The sequence below is a fragment of the Neolamprologus multifasciatus genome, chromosome 4, assembly GCF_963576455.1.
Source record: "Neolamprologus multifasciatus chromosome 4, fNeoMul1.2, whole genome shotgun sequence".
Lineage (NCBI taxonomy): Eukaryota > Metazoa > Chordata > Actinopteri > Cichliformes > Cichlidae > Neolamprologus > Neolamprologus multifasciatus.
In genome coordinates this window covers 1,294,967-1,315,026 of record NC_140442.1, presented here as the reverse complement: position 1 = coordinate 1,315,026, position 20,060 = coordinate 1,294,967, and the positions used below count along the sequence as shown (strand labels likewise).

At 46.3% G+C, this 20,060-nt stretch overlaps 3 protein-coding genes across 7 annotated transcripts in view; all 3 read left to right on the top strand.

Moving 5' to 3' along the window:
- The window catches only part of taok2a (TAO kinase 2a), a 30,342-nt gene extending 25,517 nt beyond the window's left edge, over positions 1–4,825 (top strand). For all 4 annotated transcript variants that reach the window (XM_085156482.1, XM_085156486.1, XM_085156485.1 and 1 more), the window contains exons 20-21: positions 32–1,260; positions 1,325–4,825. In XM_085156482.1, coding sequence (XP_085012608.1) covers positions 32–886 — 855 coding nt within the window. In that variant the 3' untranslated portion in view covers positions 887–1,260; positions 1,325–4,825. The remainder of the gene's footprint in view (positions 1–31; positions 1,261–1,324) is intronic.
- A 968-nt stretch (positions 4,826–5,793) lies between these two features.
- Positions 5,794–10,312, top strand: cdipt (CDP-diacylglycerol--inositol 3-phosphatidyltransferase (phosphatidylinositol synthase)). The gene is made up of 6 exons (XM_085156587.1): positions 5,794–5,996; positions 6,626–6,760; positions 7,296–7,449; positions 7,616–7,697; positions 7,781–7,862; positions 8,408–10,312. Exons 1-6 carry the CDS (start codon positions 5,954–5,956, stop codon positions 8,548–8,550), a joined length of 639 nt encoding a protein of 212 aa, XP_085012713.1. The 5' UTR covers positions 5,794–5,953; the 3' UTR covers positions 8,551–10,312.
- Positions 10,313–11,586: 1,274 nt separating this feature from the next.
- On the top strand, positions 11,587–18,892 carry maza (MYC-associated zinc finger protein a (purine-binding transcription factor)). Of its 2 annotated transcripts, none has more exons than XM_085156535.1 (8): positions 11,587–12,698; positions 14,316–14,466; positions 15,450–15,841; positions 16,099–16,355; positions 17,124–17,187; positions 17,357–17,528; positions 17,614–18,072; positions 18,185–18,892. In XM_085156535.1, exons 1-7 carry the CDS (start codon positions 12,666–12,668, stop codon positions 17,937–17,939), a joined length of 1,395 nt encoding a protein of 464 aa, XP_085012661.1. In that variant the 5' UTR covers positions 11,587–12,665; the 3' UTR covers positions 17,940–18,072; positions 18,185–18,892. The 2 variants fall into 2 exon arrangements, with proteins under 2 accessions (XP_085012661.1, XP_085012660.1); XM_085156534.1 differs by having other exon boundaries at positions 14,292–14,466.
- Positions 18,893–20,060: the final 1,168 nt, after the last annotated feature.

The window sequence follows — 20,060 nt, the reverse complement described above, 5'->3', positions numbered from 1 at the left end:
TCGAGCTAACCGCCGCTTTTTTGTCCAACAGATCGAGGAGGAGATGCTGACTCTGCAGAACGAGCGCTCCGAGCGAATCCGGACGCTGCTCGAGCGCCAGGCTCACGAGATCGAGGCCTTCGACTCGGAGAGCATGCGTCTGGGCTTCAGCAACATGGCGCTGACCGGCATCCCGGCGGAGGCCTTCAACCAGGGCTACCCGACCCCCAGCCCGTCCTCGGGCTCCGGCGGCTGGCCGTCGCGGCCCGTACCGCGCTCCGGCAGCCATTGGAGCCACAGCGTGCAGAACTCTGTGACGACTCCATCCTGGCGCAGCCAGAATCACGGCGGCGGAGGCTTCAGCCGCGCCGAGTCCATCGCCTCGTCCCACGTCCTCGGCAGAGATGGCGAGATGAGCAAGAGCCGGGTCCACCCCTCCTCCCATCACCAGCAGCACTACCTCCCCCAGCACTACCAGCACCACCAGAGCACGCCGCAGCTCTACCGCGATGCCCACGAGCGCGACTCCAGGGAGCGGGACCGCTCCAGGGAGTGGGTGGGAGGAGGCGGCCACTACGCCCATCACTCCCAGGTCCACCACCTCTCCTCCCACGCCTCCTCGCAGTCCCTGGCCCTCCTGCCTCCGCCACCTCCGCCTCCTCCCATCGCCCTCTCCACCTCCTCCCCTCCCTCCTCCACCTCCTCGTCCTCTTCCTCACAGGGCGGCTACGGCGGCGGCGGTCTGAGTGTCAGGGGCCCCAGCCTGATGGCGCTCAGGAACAGCCCTCAGCCGCTGAGGCGGACAGCCTCGGGGGGGCCAGGCGGTGGGGGGAGCGACGGCGGGTTGACCCGGAGCACGTCGGTCACCTCGCACATCTCCAACGGCTCTCACCTCTCCTACTCGTGAATCCGGCGCCGGTCTTAGTCTGGGGGCGCCGTCCTGCTTCTCTCAGGGGACACAGAAGCAGAACGGCGCCGTGTTGACCGTTTCGGTCTTCAGCGCTTCAATCCTCAAAACAAACATGTCACAAGTTTTAAAAAATCTATTTTGAACGCGCCCTTTATGCGCAGTCACGTCAGCTGCACGGGGGCAGCGATCCAATCAACACGTCCGGTTACCACGACGCCAACGCGTCGACGAGACAGAGCGGCGGCTGTGCAGCTTCCACTCGGCTCGCAGTGCTTTAAAAACCACTGTAACTATGTACATAACTGAACTGTAGACGCCGTGTCTGGTTCCTGAGTGTTTCAAACATTCAGGGCGGGGGGCGGGGCTTGAAGGCGGCGGGGCTTGAAGGCGGCGGGGCTTGAAGGCGGCGGGGCTTGAAGGCGGCGGGGCTTGAAGGCGGCGGTGTACAGGCGGTGACCGAGGGAAGATTTCTTAAAGTCAACTTTTATTTGTAGTGCTAAGATTCTGTACACGACGATAAAAACAAACACTGCCATCTTTCTGTTGACCCGAGACAAACCTACCACTGCCCGTGTCGCCGCGAGTCGCCTCGGCGTCAGCGCGCTCCGTACAGGAAGCCCCTCCATCTTTGTTTTTCTTGTGTTCAAACAACCAAGTTTACGAGATCTCTGCGTAGTGAAGTTTACACTTGTCTCTGAGGCAGATGTTCTACTTCCTGTTGATCCCATCGTACGGGAATGATCCGCTGGTCAGCAGGGGGCGCTGTGAGTGGTCAGCGAGCAGACTGATAGAGCACATTTTATTTTAGTTTCCGTCATTGCTAACGTCTGCTCGCGCGTGCTGATTTTAGACGGCACCCGTTTCTGAACGATAGCAGGCGTCAGGAGGACGGTCGGCTGCCTGATGATCTGCGCCACGTTCTTACTCTCAGCACGCCGCGCACAATTTAGCTTCAGGTCAGTTCTTTGCGCGTTTACTCTGCAGGTAAATGTAACTTAAAGGTGTGTTTACCTGCCGTCATTCTCCTGTCGTGATGCTAAGCTAGGCTAACCGGGGCTCCTCCCTCTGCTTAACCTGAGAGCTCGATGTCGGGCGACTCGTTCCTTCAAAGTGACGCTGCCGCAGAGTTTTAGAGCTGAAAGTGTGTGTGTGTGTGTGTGTGTGTGTGTGTGTGTGTGCGCCAACAGCTAACCCCACACCTGACCCCCCCCTCCCTCCCCCCCTCCACACTCTGCATCTGTAGATAAGGTGTACATGTGCGTCAGAGTAGTGCGGTGCATGGAGCTCGTGTACAGGCGGCGTTTGTATGAATAAACATGCACACTACCTATTTATATAAATGCTTATAAATGTAAGATACCTGTGTACAGGTAGCAGGTAAACTGACGATTGTTCACTGTCCAAAACTCTTGACTTGTACATAGAAGCACTAATAACTCTGAGGCTGTGTTAGAGTAATAATGATGACTATTTTGTCACGTGACTTGATTTGTAGACGAATAGACGCCATCATTATTATTACCTCTACTGCAGCTGGAATATTTATGTTGTACGCTAATTTTTAAATGTGGATTGCCAATTTTGACCACTAGGTGGGGAATAAGCGCAATGTTACTGTGATAGAGTTATAAAAAATATTCACGTTTCTAAGGAGGACAAAAGGACTACCTTTCCCAGCATTCCTGTCGAGGTCTCAGGGTGGGAGTCTCCAGTTCTGGGCAGGGCTGCGGGGTTTTTGTTTTGTTTGTTTTCATTTCTTTCTTTGTTTGTTTTGAGCCAGTATTATCACATGACGTATGGACATATTTCCAGATCTTTCACTACGTTTTGGTGCCATAACTTTATCATTTTTTGTTTTATACATCGTCTTTATGGTGCGAAAGACTTTCCCAAAAACACTGTAACATCTGCAAGAACACCTCCAAATACGGAAGCCCAAAGGTGTCAACCTATTATTAATACATTCTTTAATAACTAAAGGCAGGTTAACACTAAGAATTTTTTTTAGATTTTTAAATAAAGATTCACATTTATTCCCTAAAGAATTCCAGTTTTGTGTGTTTTGAGCTGGCAGTGGACTTCAGAGCGGTAATTATAATTTTATTTAAAATTTAGAGTAAAACCACTTCTACATTTTTTTTAAATTTCTTCAGTATTTTCCCCAAAGTAACTGAACCAATTAATTAATCAGACATCAGCAACTCACCTCTGTCATCCTTTGTTTTGCCTCCCTTTAGTTTTAATGTTATACTTTTTTTTTATTTATTGGTTTTTATATTTGAGATTTTAAAAACTTTTAAATTAGACGAGAGCCAAAAAGAGACTTCTGTTAAAACGACCTTTCAGTCATTCCATTTTTCTTTCTAAACAAAAAGCCCATTTGGTGTTAATGAGTTATATTTTAAGATTTTAAAATGAGTTTCAAGTTTGTTTGGCAAAACTTTAAATTATGTGTTTGAGATGAATATTGGCATCTTTGGGCCTCCGTACAGGAATTCCACTCTGTGTGTTTTCCAGACAAACACCTCTGTTTCATTTTGCACAGTCCGAATGGGTAGAAGATCATCTTTTTGTCACGTCTACCTCATTTGCACTGAAAGGAGACGAATGTTCAGGTGGACTAAAGAGGAAAAACAAACATTTCTTGGCTTTTTTCATTTTCCTTCACTTTGTGCAAATGTTGACGGGACGATGAGTGCAAGCAGGAAGGGACAAACTTTACGTCACGCTCAGTGGAAAGCTGTCTGCAGGACGTGCTGGACTTTAAAAACACGAGACGCTGTGCTGAGGAAGATGATTGGTGGGGCGGGGTGGGGCAACGTGGACTGAGTGCTCCTCCTCCTCCTTCCTCCCAAAAAACAAAACAAAAAAACTTCATTTTGCCAACATTGTTTTTTTTTTAATAGCATTTATTGTGAAATGCTAACCATTCCTCAAGTGTTATTTTGCCAATTAAAGCTGCAGACTGAGGAAGAGTCCAGATCTTCATCTACGTTTACAGCCGTGAGCAGTTTACTGACTGCAGGATTTCTGTGTATTGTCACGTGGTCACAATTTATAGGACGTGTTCATGTTTGCTATCCTTAGCGACAGTTACTGAGATGTTTTCATGTTCTGGTCAACAAAACATTTAAAATGCTTTTTAAATGTGACGTCTTTATATTAGGAGCTGAAAACGGTCAATCGAACGGTTTGATTGGAAATTTAATGGACAAAGTTAGATCGCCATGTTGGATCTTCTCTGACATTTTAAAATATCTCGTCTCCTTTAAGAGGAAAAATGTTCACAAAGGAAATTTCTTTAAAATTTATATTATTATAAAATGACACTAATCGTTCTTCTGCTGGTTGTTCTTTCCCATAAAGTTTTTATGTGCTAAATTACAGCAAAAGTCCTAAAAACACAAAAGAATTACATTTAAAATCGTATAAAACAAATTTTTGGAACTAGAAAAAAGATGTCTTTAGCAGCAAAAGTTTCAATCTTAATCAATTTACTGTTTCAGCTCCACATTTTTCACTTTTTCTACTTTTTATTTTATTTTCTCAGACTGCTCTGTGCTGTGTTCAAGGACAGTTTGACGTTTAAAAACTGAAGGTTCACTCTGTTTGAAAGCGCAAAGTTACCAATTTCAAGAGTCAATGGCAAACAAAATGTTTCTGTTCAATTCCTCACATTTCCTCCTGCAGCTTTAAACTTTCAAGGAAAAAAGAAAAATCCCCAGGAGCGTTTGAGGCCATCGGTGTGATGAGGAGGAAGAGGAGGAGGCAGAGTCGAGTGCTGTTTGTGTGCAGAGCAGGATGAAGGGTGTGTGTATGTCGCAGGAGGGCGAAGTGAAAATGTTCAGGTTGAGTGTTTCAGGAGCGTTGGAAAAATGAGATGTACAGAAACGTAATCAAATAATTTTGGAGAAATAAAAGAACAAAAACAGAAAAGTTGCTTTGTTGTCATTTTCTTTCTTGTTAAATTGTTTCGTGAATATTTAAGATTTGTTTTAATCAGACTGTAAAATTTACCTGAAATGTTCACCACCAGGGGGCGATGTTTTTATTGTTTTCAGATTTCAGCTGTTCTAGATTTTAGATGGAGAACCAAAAGTGTCAAAATGGGACAAAAAAAAGAAATAACACCATTATTTCCACTCAAAGTTAACATAAAAATAAATTGCTGCAATGAATCTGTTAAATATGAAATGTTTATTTTCTTTCTCTGCAAAAATTATTTTATTTTCATTGGGCACTTTTGGTTCTCTGTATTACACCTAACTTTACCACAAAGGCTGGGTCCAGACAGTTTTACTCTGCATGCTCTCGGATGTTGGAAGCAGAGCTTTCATGGGTTGTAGGAACGTGTCGGTATTGTCGAAGTCAAACAATGCTCCATCAAACTGCAGCGCAGACTTTCTGGTTCAGATTCATTATGTATGGCATTACGGACTTTCCTCAGCATGAACATGTCTTCTGTGTGAGGGAGTTCCTCGCTGCGCTCCAGAAGGAAGTGCAAAGAAGAATGACGCTTGTCTTTTTAGAAGGTTTTGCAGTTTGTGTTAGAATTAAAGACTAAAACACAATCGAGAGTGAGTTTTGCTGACAGGGTTTATCTCCATGTAAATGGGTTTTAAATATGTGTTTTAGTCTGATGTTGTGTTATGGTTGCTGTTGGTAAAAATATATATATTTTTTTAAATTTATGTTTTATTTCCTTTTCCAGAGAGTGAGATGAGGTAGAGCAAAAGGTGAAGATCCTTACCAAAACAAACGTAAACACACATACAAAAGTTTCTTTTTCTTAATTATTTTTTTCCATCAATGTAACGGCATAATCTCCCTTTAATTTTTCTATAAATTTGTACTTTTATTTGATAAAACAAAACAAAACGCTGTCATAACATTCCACCTTTATTCTGAAAACAACCGGAATTTGTAACCTTGTTTCCGGTGAAGAGCCCTTTGGGTGACAGGAAGTGACCTTTTCAAATAGTCGCCTGCAGTTTCCTTCAAAGACCCTGTTGCGGATAAAAACGCAGAACAGGCGCTCCATTTGTCGCACAAACTGCCGCAGACATGGAGACGGAGAACATTTTCCTCTTCGTTCCTAATTTAATCGGTGAGTGTTTCCCGCCTTTGGCGACACGGAGCTAGCTTAGCTTTAGCCGGCGAAATGTAAAATTCACCGAACTCCATTCAAAAAACGTCCAATTTAGAGAATCCGGCTCATCTGCTTTATCTGGGCAAAGTGAGCTGAGTAACGTCACAGTGGAAGCCAAATCAAGCCGAAATTAATGGTAAAGGACGGCACGTTGTGTTATTGTATTGTAGTTGTTTGCGTAATAATAAATGAGCATTTTCCCCTGAAATATGTCCGGTTTTATTGTGGATAAAAAGATTGATCAGGCCATTGAGCGATGGGTTTTTACAACTTCAATATGATGCTTTTAAATGCCTTCAATTATGAAAAATAACATAAGATATTCATCGTATGTGGACTACTCTGTACCCAGTGTAATTAAGTATTTTATTAGCTTCTATCTTGTCATTTTTGTTGTTAAAATCAATTTTATTGGAATAGGTAGCTGTAACATAAGTGTAGAGACATAACAAAGTGCATTGTTTTTGCAAAAAATGACAAATAATATGCAATAAGAAGGAATTTTCTCATCACAGATAATCAGTGTGAAATCATTAAAACGCACTCTGTTTCTGAATAACTTCCTTCACCTTGGTTGGATCCTGCAGGTTATGCCCGGGTGGTGCTGGCCCTGATCTCCTTCTTCCTGATGCCCTGCTGCCCGTGGCCGGCCGTCTTCTGCTACCTGCTCAGCGCTCTGCTGGATGCCTTTGACGGCCATGCAGCGCGAGCGCTCAATCAGTGTATGTATATACACACGTGTGTGTGAGAGACGTCCAGTTTTGACTCCTGAAGGCAGGATTTGACTGAATGTGATTTTGTGTTGGATGGAGGACGTGTTTGTTCTCCTGATGTTTATACTGGCTGATAACCACACTCTGTATATAAAAGATGGAAGGAGTGTGTTTGGGTTATTTTAACGACTCTCACTGCTTCACAGTCATAGTGGGTCGGTGTGGTACGTTAAAAGCACGCAGTGGTGACGTGGATCCCTCGCTGTCCAGTCAGGTGCAACATCTACCATATCTGCAGAAACACCTGCTGATGTAGGAGGACGCCCCTGAGTAGATTTCTGTGCGTCTCAGGCCGTTTTTCTGCTCGCTGTCTCGTGAGACAATCTTTGTGGGAGCTTCAGGCTGTGTTTATTTCTGCTGTAGAGTTTTAACATTGACTCAGTTGCTGCTGGAGCCTCTGCTGGACGTCAGAGGAACTGCAGCCATGACGGTTCCTGCAGCAGGTCGTGTTCTGGTCTCACGGGCCGCTCTCTGTCTGTTTCAGCCACTAAGTTCGGCGCCATGTTGGACATGCTGACTGACCGCTGCGCCACCATGTGTCTGCTGGTCAACCTATCCCTGCTCTACCCCTCCTACACCTTCCTGTTCCAGCTCAGCATGTGTCTGGACATCGCCAGCCACTGGCTGCACCTGCACAGGTGGGCGATGTTTCTGTGGTTTTTAAGGTGAAGTCATATTTAGCTGTGTGGCCTGAACTGACTGAATCAGCTCATGTTACCCAGTGACCCGTTTTAGAGCCATGACAGGTGTAAGGACGAGGTGTTGTGCTGCGGCTGATCGTGTTTTCTGATCTGTTTTCCTCAGCTCGACTGTAAAAGGATCAGCGAGTCATAAAACCATCGACCTCTCTGGGAACGCCATCCTACGCCTCTACTACACCTCCAAGGTCTGTGTGTCGTACGATAAACGTGTCCGTATGAATTTTAAAGGAACAGTCAGTGAACGTGTGTGTGTGTGTGTGTCCTGCAGCCAGTCCTGTTTGTGATGTGCGCCGGGAACGAGCTCTTCTTCTGCTTGCTCTACCTTCTCTATCACATCGAGGAGCCGGCAGGTAAGAGCTTATTATCCTCGTCTTCCTCACGTTCACAGGTGAGGCTGAGTTTGGACGTCAGTGTTTACGGATCAAAGTTGTTTTAGTCGATTAAGATTCTTGTCGACTGAAATCTAACGTGGATTCAGTTAAAGTGTAAAGTTTGTTTTTGCTGGTCAGTTTATTTTCTCTGACATCGACTGTGAACGTGTTCGTACGTCTGCTCGTCTCTTCCTCGCGCGTGTCCTTGTGTTGTTGTGTTTTCAGCAGGATTGTGAGAGCTAGCTTCTGATTGGCTCATGTCCAAACTCATCCCACCTTCATTAGTTCTGATTGGATCTCATCTTTCTAAAACATTTTCATCGTATTTTTTATTTGTTGATGAAAGTGTTGATAACTGTCATGGTGGTTGTTCTCCGCGAGTGTTAGTCTAGTTCTCGTTACTGGTTAATTAAAGCTGTGAGTCCTGCCGTTAAAATCCAGAGCTGGGAACGTTAACGTGTTCAGGTGCTGAACAGGAAACTCATCGTCTGATGTTAAACTCGAGTCGCTGGATTTCTCCACAGGCTGGCTCTACTGGCTGCAGGGGCTCTGCGGGATCATCTGCCTGCTCAAGTCCGGCATCAGCGCCCTGCACCTCATCACCGCCTCCAAGAACATGGCCGCCATTGATGCCGCCGAGCGGGAGAAGGCCTCGAAGATGAAGTAGGAGGTCACGGGGAGGTGGCGAGAGCTGCAACAGCATCAGCAGATCCGTCGCGGTTTCACGTATTGTTGTTTTCTTAAAGGGAAAGTTTGTCAGACCGACACGGATTCTGACCAAATATGGAGAAAAATATTCCAAATCCACGGCGCAGCCTTTAAATCACAACATAAGCTCATAATGCAAACGTAAAGGACGACACGCACGGTTACATCCCCGGTTACCGCTCACCTGTTTTATTACGCTAACGTCAGAGGCGTGTCCGTCGGTGACGACAGCGAGAGCTGACGCAGGTGTTCTTTACTTTTCCGTTAAAGCTGAAACGAGCCGACGATTCGTATCAGATTTATCGATTACACCTAAACAAATGTTGCTCTTTCTCACTGCCACACTTTGAGTTTTACATCATAGCAATAATTTAAAAAAACATCTGAACGCTTTAAAAAAACAACAACAAATTTTTAAATTAAATATTTAAGTTTGAACAAATACGGAGGACCAAAAGTCAAAAATGAATTTAAAAATCACTAAAAGAATAAGAAGTAATGTTAATAATGACTGTAGGCAGGAAAAATAATGTTGCTGTTATCTGCTAATGTGTTTATACATCCATCAATATTTAAATCTAGGAAGAAAAGTAAATACAGAAATAAGAGAAGTGACTAAAGTCCGGCCAAAATAAATGAAGCGCGATCTGAGAGGACAAATATGTAAATAAAGAAGCAAATAAAATGGCTAATTATTACAAAAGTAAATAAAAACTCAACCTTTTTTTTGGGAGGGGAGGGGGCATTCTTAGTCCTCCGTATCTGAATATCAACGTTCCAAATTGTTGTTGTTGTTGTTATTATTATTAACATTATTATTTTCCCATTTTACAGACCAAACTATTAACAACGTTTAAAAAATGAAAACACAGATTATTGTAATTATTACTATTATTGCTGTTATTTTTAGTATTATTGTTGTAATTATGCTGCTGTCTGATCGCTGCCTGTTGTCAGGTCGATGTCGTCGGCTCAGTGATTGTGATTAATTGACAGATGATTGATGGGAGGCTCAGTGTGAAGCTGAGAGGAGGCGGGGCGTTCGGTCTGACCGGACGCACCTGTGCAGGTGTGCGTGTAGATGATGTCATGACTGGTGTGTTTAAATGAATGAGGAGCAGCTGGCGATGTGTAGCGCCCGTTAACCGTCCGAAGTCGCCTCCACCGTGACCGTCAGGCTGGTTAATGGTAAAATCTAAATTGTAATGCTTATTCCACTCTCTGAAAATCCACTTTTTATTCCTTATTTAGATGTTTTTTTATTTGTTTTTGATTTGTGAAGACGAAACCGTCCCTGAAATGATGACACGACCAAAAGCTTAAATATTCCTCTCACCTTTCGTTCTGTTCCTGCGCCTCACTTCCTGTTCCTGCTGATGCTTGTCTGATTAGTCGGAGGCTGAGCAGTAGCCGGGCTCGTTTTATTTTAGTGCTAGGAGAGGAAGCGCCTCCTCTGTCAGAAACTGTACGTTTACCTCACCTGAGGAGCACCAAGTGTTACCTGTGTGTGTCGCTTTGACGGAGCCAATCAGAGAGCGTGCTGAAACCCGCATACTGTATTTGCTAGAATGTATAAATATGAAATATATATCTCGACCTGAAAGCAAAGTTTGATGTTCTATTTAAAAGGAAATAATGTTGTAATTTAAATATTTGATGCTGGTTTTGTTTGCTTGGTTTGAATTTACTGCAAAAAATAAAAAAAAGCTGCAAAAGAAAAACGTTGTGTTCAATAAAAAAATTCAGATTTGTATTTAAACTTTTCTCCTTCGAGGCAGTTTGGACTCCACGAGCTGTCGAGTTGATCGGTTCTGCTTTTCAGCGTTTCACAGAAGCTGAAGGTTTATTTAAGAAAAGCTTTGAAGACGAGTGCAGAGCTTCCACAGCTGCTGTTCTGTCCTCTGCACTTTGACCTTCACTTATCTCTTCCTGTTCCATATCACATCTTTATTTTTTGGTAATTTCTTGTTCTACTGAAGCCAAAGAGTTTAACGCAACCTGGAACGACGTAAACGGGGAACAGCTCAACAATCTAAAAGTGTGAAATAAAGGAGCCGAGCATGAAATGAGCAGACTGGGTTTATTTTAACATGAATTCATGCTGTCATAATACTGCATGTTCATACTGACGCTGTGGGGACGTGATCACGAGAACATCTGCATGCTGATGCACAGCTGTGGATGCCTGAACACATCTGGATTCATGGTGAGACACAAACACAGACCCGGTGTGGGCCGAAGAGAGCCGAGGGAAGTAACCAGCCTGCAGCTTGATCATATAACCACTGTCATTTATATAAAACCAGTTTCTTAAAAGCTGAACGTTGACTTCAGCTGTGATTCGTCCACAGATCATCGTTTTTCTTTTATATTCCAGAAGCGGTCAAAATGTGGGAGTGTCCCTGCAGGTGGACAGGTAATAAAACTGCTGAGCAGCCACTTAAAGGGGGCACCTGGGCACTCCACCTGGACCTGCAGGGCCACGGGACAGCCTGCCTTCTCTTTAAAACGTCTGCAGAAGTGCAGCTGCCTGTAATTGTTCTGTATTTCAGCCTGGAGACCCGAGGGCCGCCTTCACCTTCCATTCAGTCTCACATTAAAAATAAAACAGCTGTTTTCATCTGAATATTAGTGCTGACACGTTCCTCACTTTGAGAGAAAATCACATCAACGTTATTTATTACAACAGTGGGACATTCCTGTTACACCAGCCAATGACAAAATGAACAAATAAAAGAACTAAATAAAATGGAAGTGACAATTTTATAAACAAGGTAAACAAATTTTAAAAAGTAAATAAAATACCTCAATGAATGAAGTAAATCAAAATAAAACTAGTTTAATAAGTGTGAAGAAAGCATAAAATGGCATTTAGCGTTACAGAAGCTCAGGTTAACTGCACTACAATGGCTGAACAATAAAATAATAAAATCCAGCTGTGCTCATTTAAAGTCGGCCGGATTCGTGGGGATGTCCTCCGTGTCGTGGCTGTGCAGTAAGTCCGCCGGAGACGCGAATTTAGAGTCTTTTGAATGGAGTCTGGCGGGCCGCGCGGTGTGGCCCGTTCACGGACGGACGTCATGTGTTTTGAGGTTACATCCAGCTGTTGCACTTGCGCGCATCGTTACCTTTAAGATGCTCGGGGATAAAGGCTCATTTTAGCCGAACCCGACACCATTTTACCGGAGAGTTTGGTGCGAACGCGGCTCGGATCACCGCCTGGCACCTCTTCCCCGCAGCGCAGCGCCAGTTTTCGGGTTCCTTTAAGCGAAGTGGCGGAGTTAACGGCCGAGCTGATCCCATAAATGTCGGATTTGATTATCTGTCGGCCTACCGAGAAGTGGCGGGGGCGAGAGGGACGGCGCGGCACGAGACGAGCCGAGACGGGGTCCGCGAGGAGGGTGCACACGCCAAATACTTTCCCTTTAAAGCAGAGAGGGACAGAGGGGGTGAAGAAGAGATAAAAAAAGAAAAGGAAGAAAGAGCGAAGGGAGGGAGGGCGAGAGGGAGCGCGAGGGAGCGGGTTTGAAAAAAACAGAAAGATGTCATCCTGTCGATTCAGACACCGAGGCGGAGCCACGGACCGCGGCCGACCGGGAGCGCTCTAGCCGGGGGACGAGCCCTACGCAACTCCGAGGCTCGGAAGCCGACGCTGCGGCCTTGTCGGAGCTATAAAACGAGTCCCGAACAGCTGCTGCTATGATTAGCACGTCTCGACTGCTCGGCTTCGCCATTAAAATACTTTGCATGCAGATTTTTATTCCAGTCGACATAAGCAAATTAAATTAAACCGCACCATTAAAGCAAGTACGCATGAGACCAACCATTCTGTCGCATTTACAGAAGCATCTGCTCAGTGACTGTTTAGCTGCCATATTAACTCCTGCCTCTCGGACGCTTCTCTAAGAAGTGTCAGGGCTTTGGGACTCATTTCCCCTGTCGGTGGAGGGGAGCTGCCATACAGGCCTCGCGTTTTGTTTTCACAGCAGCTCCCGGAGCTTTTCTACCTCCCCCTCCTCCTTCTCCTCCACCTCCTCCTCCTCCTCTTCGGTCCCCAGCTGGGTCTCCTTCAGGATGGACACCTCCTGGAGTAATTTCCTCTTTCAGGTGAGTGCTAAATTCCCGCGGCTGCTGCGTGGTTTGGGCTTTTTGAGGGCGGGTGGGGGCCGTTGGGCTTTGCTACAGGTGGGGAGGTCACGGAGGGGTCAGGGGGAGTTGTTGTGTGGATCCCCTTGTCTCCACTTTGATCCTGCTGACCTCTCACCCGGGGCACTGCCTCCTTATTTAACCTCTCAGTCCCCTGAAAATGAGAGAAGGGTTTGTGTTTGTCCTCACTCACTCTTATATATCACTTTTCTGCTGCCCTGCAGCACTCAGAGCGCTTTATACCCATTCACACAAGCGCCTACTAACAGTCACACACATCCATACACCGCAGAGCAACTTGGGGGGCAGACGAGGGGGACCAGCCACCAACCTTCCTGCTCTACCTCCTGAGCTACAGCCACTCTGCATGAACCCTTTAGGGGGCAAATAAATACTCGTCGCCCCCTTTAGAAACACGCCTCGACCCGCTTTAGTTTGTAATCGAACTTCATGTCGAACATCAGTGTAAGTAAAAGTGTTTTACTTTTGGCCAAAGTATCGACGCACATGACAGACGATCAGCTTCTTCTCGTGCTTCCATAAGACCCATGAAGCATAAACTGGTTCTGCAGCTCTGCTGCGGCAGGTTTGTGTGAAGTGAAAACAAATTAGGCCAAGCTAAATATTTTTTGCACTTTGATTGTGACCTATAACCTCTGAAGGCTGGTTTTTAATTAGCCAGGCAGTGCTAAAACAAAAAGACATGAAGAAAGCCGTTCTGAGAGGCCGGATGTTCCCACGTCTGAGCTCTGAGCTGTTTCTCTTACGGAGAGAAACTTTTCAGCGCACTCTTAAAAAATGTGTCATTGTGGTCTGATGAGGCCAAGGTTGAACTTTTTGGCCGTATTTCTGAAAGCTACAGAAACAACACCGTGCCACGGCCATGGCAAAGCACGGCGGTGGCACCATCGTGCTCCCGGGCGTCTGCTAGAAAGCTGAAGATGAAATCTGTGGGGTGACCTGAAGAGGGCGCTGCACAGGGCTGACAGATACTGAGCTCTTTTTGTAAGCAAAAGAAATTTGGGCTGTCAGACTCCTGCATGAAGTCAGGTTATTGTGACCCATCACAGAACCTCGGGGATCTTATCGTCATCATTCTAAGCTTAAACGGGTCACAGAGCTTTGCATTGCTCCAGACGGAGCTGGTGTTTCAAGGTGTGCCGTGGTTCACTGAGAGCCGAGCGCTCTCCTGCACTCTGCACGTCTCACCGATGAAGTCCTCCACAGAGCTGTCAGCCTGGAGATCATTCAGATAATGTCATGTTGTTTCGGGCCAGGACCTTCTCCCTCTGCATTCAGCTCGCCCTCTTACGCCTGTCGTCACACCTGTCGTCACACCTGTCGTCACACCTGTCGTCACTGTCATCAAAACTTTAATCATTAATGTCCTTTTTGATGCATTTAATGACACATTCAGTCATTTATAGATGTTGGTTTACTTTGTGGACACTTTTGGTCCTCCATAGGCCACGCCCTCACCTGCCCTGTATGCACTGTTACAGTAAATAAGCTTCTGGATGTTTCAGGTGTAAATGGCTGTGTGTGTTGATTCAGATGTTTCTCACTGACCTCCGGCAGACGCCTCCGACTCAGAGTCAGCCCGAGACGCCGCTACAGTCGGAGCTGCTGCCGGAGCTGACCGGCTCGGCTCAGAGTCCTCCGGGCGAGCACATCGTGACACCGCCGTCCACCGTCGACACCGCCGCCCTGAGCGAGGAGCCGCTGCCAGGTGAGGATGGGGCGGGGTTTAAACCTCATCACTGACGTGTTTGAAGTTGTTCCAACAGGCCGATATTGACGTTTTTAAAGGTTGTCTTCTGAACTCTGGGCTTTTATTGCAGCGTCAGCAGTTTGGTTATCAGTGGGAGATTTTATTTTTCTGCACGCTTGTCAGAGTCGGAGTTCACGAGCACAAAACAGGCTTCATGTTTGGTTTATTTCCTCTGATTTACTTCAGAGGATCAGTGACTTTAGTTTTTACTCGATGTGCAGGAGACGTTTGAGCTGTGAGGGGAAACCAAACACCCAAGTTTCACTAATCAGCCTGTTTACAGAAACACAAGAAAGAATATTTTTGAGGTTAGAGCTGCAAAATAAATACATACATTAAAACTCGCATGTTTTTCATTTTCATATTTATTATTATGACTGAAGATTACAGCTGCAAATGTTACGTGCTGTACAAAGCTGTTAAATAGTTAAATATAAAGTATATTTAACAATATTAAAAAAGTGACACATTTTCAAGCCCAAAGATGTTGAATGATTTTACTCAGATCTGCAGAATTCATTGAAATTGTTTAAATTTCTCCAGAAAAGCTTCAAATCTTTTGTCCTCCGTACACTCTGCACAACATTGTGTTTTTTAGCAGTTGATTGGTTTGATTTGTTGCTAAGCAGCAGGGTTTCCCTGTATCATGGCACAATATTTCACATAATGGTTAAAAATGCTTCCAGTTATTTGTGTTGACACTTTTTGTCCCCCATACATGAGTACGGCTCAGTTTTCCGTAGATTGTAAATCTCCAAAGAAATAAACACGTCAGGAATTTATTTCTTTGTCTGTTTGTTGTGTCAGAGCTCAGTTTGTCTAACAGTTTACAAACCAGTGTAACAGGATTAGTTTGAAGTCTCTAAATTCCGACGTTTCTTCAGACGAATGTTAACCTCAGAGTGCAACTGTGACTAAAATGTGACTTTAATGTCCGCCAGTCAAACCGCTCACCAAGCCGAGCCGGCCCGCCCACATCTGCGCCACCTGCAACAAGGAGTTCAAGAACAGCTACAACCTGCGGCGGCACCAGTCGGTGCACACGGGCATCAAGATGAAGGACCGGGCGGCCCGGGAGAAGGAGGACGGAGCGAAGGCCGGCCGGGTGGAGAAGCAGACGGTCCCGCTCTCCCTCCTCCACCTCGCCCTGCCCCCGCAGCAGCCTCCTCCCCCTCCCGCGGCTCCCGGCCAAGAGACCCTCCCCCAGCCCGGCCAGCACGTCAACCAGGAGGGCCAGCCGGTGTCTGTGTCCATCGCCCCGGCAACAGTAACCATGGCTGCGCCGCCTCAGCCCATCCAGGCAGCCGTTGTTGTCGTTGGGTCCATGGAGCAGGTGGGTTCACCGGGAAGAGAGCCAGAGAGTACAAGGACAATTCAGGGCCTTTTGATGCCAGCGGCAGCTGCAGGAAGTGAAACATGGCCGCTGACACTCACGCTTATAAACACACAATTTGAATTAAATCTTTGTGGATCAAACATCAGAAAACCTCAGACGAGCATCATAATCAGCTAGTGTTGATGCCGGGAGCAGAGAGAGGCCTCTGACAGCAGAGTGTATTTACCACTGAACTTCTCTGCCTCTTCCCGCAGAATCCCAATCCTAATCCCATTCCCAGCACCAATCAGGTGAGGAAGAACCACGCCTGCGAGGCCTGCGGAAAGGCCTTCAGGGACGTCTACCACCTCAACCGCCACCGGCTGTCCCACTCGGACGAGAAGCCGTACTCCTGCCCTATCTGCCAGCAGCGCTTCAAGAGGAAAGACAGGATGAGCTACCACGTGCGCTCGCACCAGGGCGGCGTGGAGAAGCCGTACATCTGCCCGCACTGCGCCAAGGCCTTTTCTCGGTACGAGCGCCATCCGCTCCTCGGGCCACGTTAACTCCTCACGGAGAGCTCGTATATGTAGCCGCTCACATTTAGCATGAAAGATGTAGATGTGACTGTTATTCAGGACTCTGTCCTGATGAGCTTCTGATCTTAGCCTCTGATTTCAAGTCTCGTTGAACACAAACTGGTGAGAACAGGAAAACAGACGAGTTGAGTCCCCCAGTTTCAGTCCTAACATCCGAAAGAGAAACTGGGAACAGCTCGACCTCATTGCTCTCAGCTGCCTCGTCCCTCGTCTATATACAGTTTATGCTGCTTCACGACTTTAATGCCTGAACCTATGAAGTCATCAGCTGTTCACTGAGCGCGTCCAAGTGAACTGAAGCAGTGTCCCCGCACATCACAGCTTATAAGTTAGTTCATAACCAGACTTTATACAGACTTCCTGTAGCAAACACACACTGTAAATAAAAGATGGCTGCAACCACCATGATGTCATCCGTCAATTTCTTTACTCTGGATTTTAGCTTTATAGTTGCCGTCATGTTGTTTGACACCTGACACATTAGTAACATCCAATCGTGATCCCAGAATCTCACCTAAGCTGGAGCTCAGAGAGCGGCCGTGTGATTGGTCAGATGATGTCATTAAAATAGCTCCATTGGCACACAGTTAGCAGCTACAGCCGCCTGTCAGTCAAAGAGGCCACGCCCCTAATAATGCTTTAAACCTTATTACAATTTAAACAGTAAAAAAAATGAATCTCAGTCTTGTTTGCATTTTCAGGCCGGACCACCTCAACAGTCACGTGCGACAGGTGCACTCCACAGAGAGGCCGTTCAAGTGCACGGTAACACGCTCACCTGTTTACCTGTTTCTAAACCAGCAGCGCCAGAAAACCACAACATCACAATTTCAATAAAAAGCATCAAATTTTACATTTATAGTGTTTTTATAAGCAACTACGTCTTATTTTGAAAATTTCACTCATTTCATCCACGCCTTCCTGTTTTCTGCAGACGTGCACGTCAGCGTTTGCCACACGGGATCGCCTCCGTGCTCACCTGATTCGCCACGAGGAGAAGGTGCCGTGTCACATCTGCGGGAAGCTGCTGTCGGCCGCTTACATCACCGACCACATGCGGGTCCACAACCAATCGCAGCACCACGCCTGCCACCTCTGCAACCGCAGTAAGACACGCTGCGTCACGAGGAAGCGCCACCGACAGTCCGCCGTCACCCCGCCTTCACGTGTCCGTGTGCTCTTGTCCCGCAGGCTTCACCACCCTCACCTACCTGCGCGTCCACGCCCAGAAGCACCACGGCCAGGAGTGGAAGGAGAGCGGCGGGGCGCGGGGGGCTTTCGGCGGGACCGGGGCCGGCGGCGTGCTGCTCTGCCAGCTGTGCGGGGTACAGTGCAAGACGGCCACGCAGCTCCAGGGTCACATGGGCACCCACGCCAGCCAGGGCGACCCCACCCCCGACCAGACGAGCACGGGGCCCGTGGGCACCACCAGCGTGGCGGTCACGGTGTCCAGCGCTAGCACAGTGGGACTGCTGGTCACTGACTGCTCCGGTATCGCCCCCCAGCCCCACAGCTAGCACGCTGGGGGGGCGAGTGGGGGCAGGGGAGAGCTGGGGTGGGACTGCAGGGAGGTGGGGTGGAGTCGAGGGGGGAGTCGGAGGAGTCGAGGCAAAAGGAAGCAAGGACACGTAGGAGGAGCCACCGGAGCAGGTGTGTGGATCCATTCTGCTCATTAAGGCGCCATGTTTGTAGTCCTGGACTCGCTGCAGCGGCTTTGCTCCTTTTTTATGAAATGAGGTGAGCTCTGATTTTTCTGCCTCAGGTTGTTTCCTGACACATCCTGATGGAGGTTCGACTTCTCCGTGGCGCTGTGAGGACGGCGACCTCTGTTCGTTCCCGCGACGCCCGCCTCCGTCAGCTGACCGGCCTCCAGCACTGGGAGGCGCTCTCTGCGTTCACACTACCGACTCTGGAGTCCTGCACAGAGGACCCATCAGTTATTAACTAATGTGTATTTTTATTCTCCAGCTTGGCGCTTAGCTGTTATCATCACTTCATTGTTTTCATTTTCAGCCGCTCTTGATTTTTGTAAAGCCGCCGTCGCCGTTTTTACACCATTTCTGATCCACGATATCCGTGTTTAACACCAGGAAACTGGCCCAGAGACCTCAGTAACACGACTTATCTCATTTTCTCTTCTAATTTATTGCCGAGCGGTGTCCGGTTTGCCTTTGAGCGGGGAGCGGGTGTTTCTGACGGCCCACGCTGTACATACACACTTTTATAAAGCAGATGACGGCAGACCGATAGTTGTTTGTGGATATTCCCCCTGAACACTGAATGTGCATAACTTCTCTGCTTCGTATGATCTTCGTTCTTACTCTGGATGCTGATTTGTAACTCTTGAACCTGCCATGTAATTTGTAGCTACCTGGTGACACATTTTCTGTGGCTGTGCATATTGATTGTACTTGATGCATAGTGCATAGCGCCTCGTTACTGTTACTGTATTAAAAGGCAGTAAAACGCACGTGTGGACTCGAGTTCAGGTCATCTTCACAGTGTCTGAGTGGGTGCTGAATGTGGATGTTTCGTCTGAAGCACTGAAACAAGTTAAAGGTGTCGGTGAACCGGCTCAGAGAAGCTAACGGGCCCGTGTTTGCCTTTAATAGGAAGTACTTTGTTTTTTTTTAATATATAAGTATTTGTTAGTCCTCCATATTAAAACAGTCAGAGTAGTTCCTGTAATACTGGGCTCTGTGTAAGGAAAGGCTTCAAAACATAAAGTCCATATAAAAAGAATGAATCAGGGTTAAATTTATATCAAATCAATATTTAAAAAGTACAAATCAGATGATAAATTTATATATTTTGTATTTGTTAATTCAGGTTAAAAGACATTTTTGCCACATTTTATAAAATACTACTTAAATTAATTTAAATATACTTTGACGTATTTGAGTTATTTATGTTAAACTGTGGCAGTTTGAGTCCTCCATATAACCCAGTGATGACCGATTATCAAGAGTATTATATAATAATCCAAATACTGGCTGTGTATGAACGGTGGAGGCGGACTGAACGATCCAAATATTGATACAAACGCTCAGATCGATACATTGTTTCAGTGCGTGGTTAATTTTTTCTCATGGAAAAATACATTAAATATACTACTACTCCACTAAATGGGAAAAAGATCATTTTATAAAATATACATATAAATATAGAATTTGTATTGATGTCTATTTTATTTTACAGACAGCAGATGGTTCTTTAGAGACGCACGTTTACATCGTAGGACTCCAAAAAAAGTTTTAAAATGAAATCTTCTGAAATATCTTCTGTTGTGTTATCTGATTATTATGGAAAGTAAAAACAACAATGATGTAGTCCTCATTAAAATGTGTTCAGAATTTGCAAACATGATGATGATGATTCACCTCTCCCCTACATTAGCTGGATGAAAGTATCGGCCTTGTTATCGGGGACAGCGGCCGTGTGTTTACGTGGGCTCCTATCGATACCAGTATTTGCACCAATAACGGACGCCAACGATCAGCCCTGTTTAAACGCCTCCAGAATCCGCTGAACCTGCCTGCTGTGTTCACACCTGTGCAGAACAGGGCTGGATGCTGATTGGCTGTTACCATGCGGCGCACCTGTGTCAGGAAGCACCTGCATTTATCCAAGTTTATTCT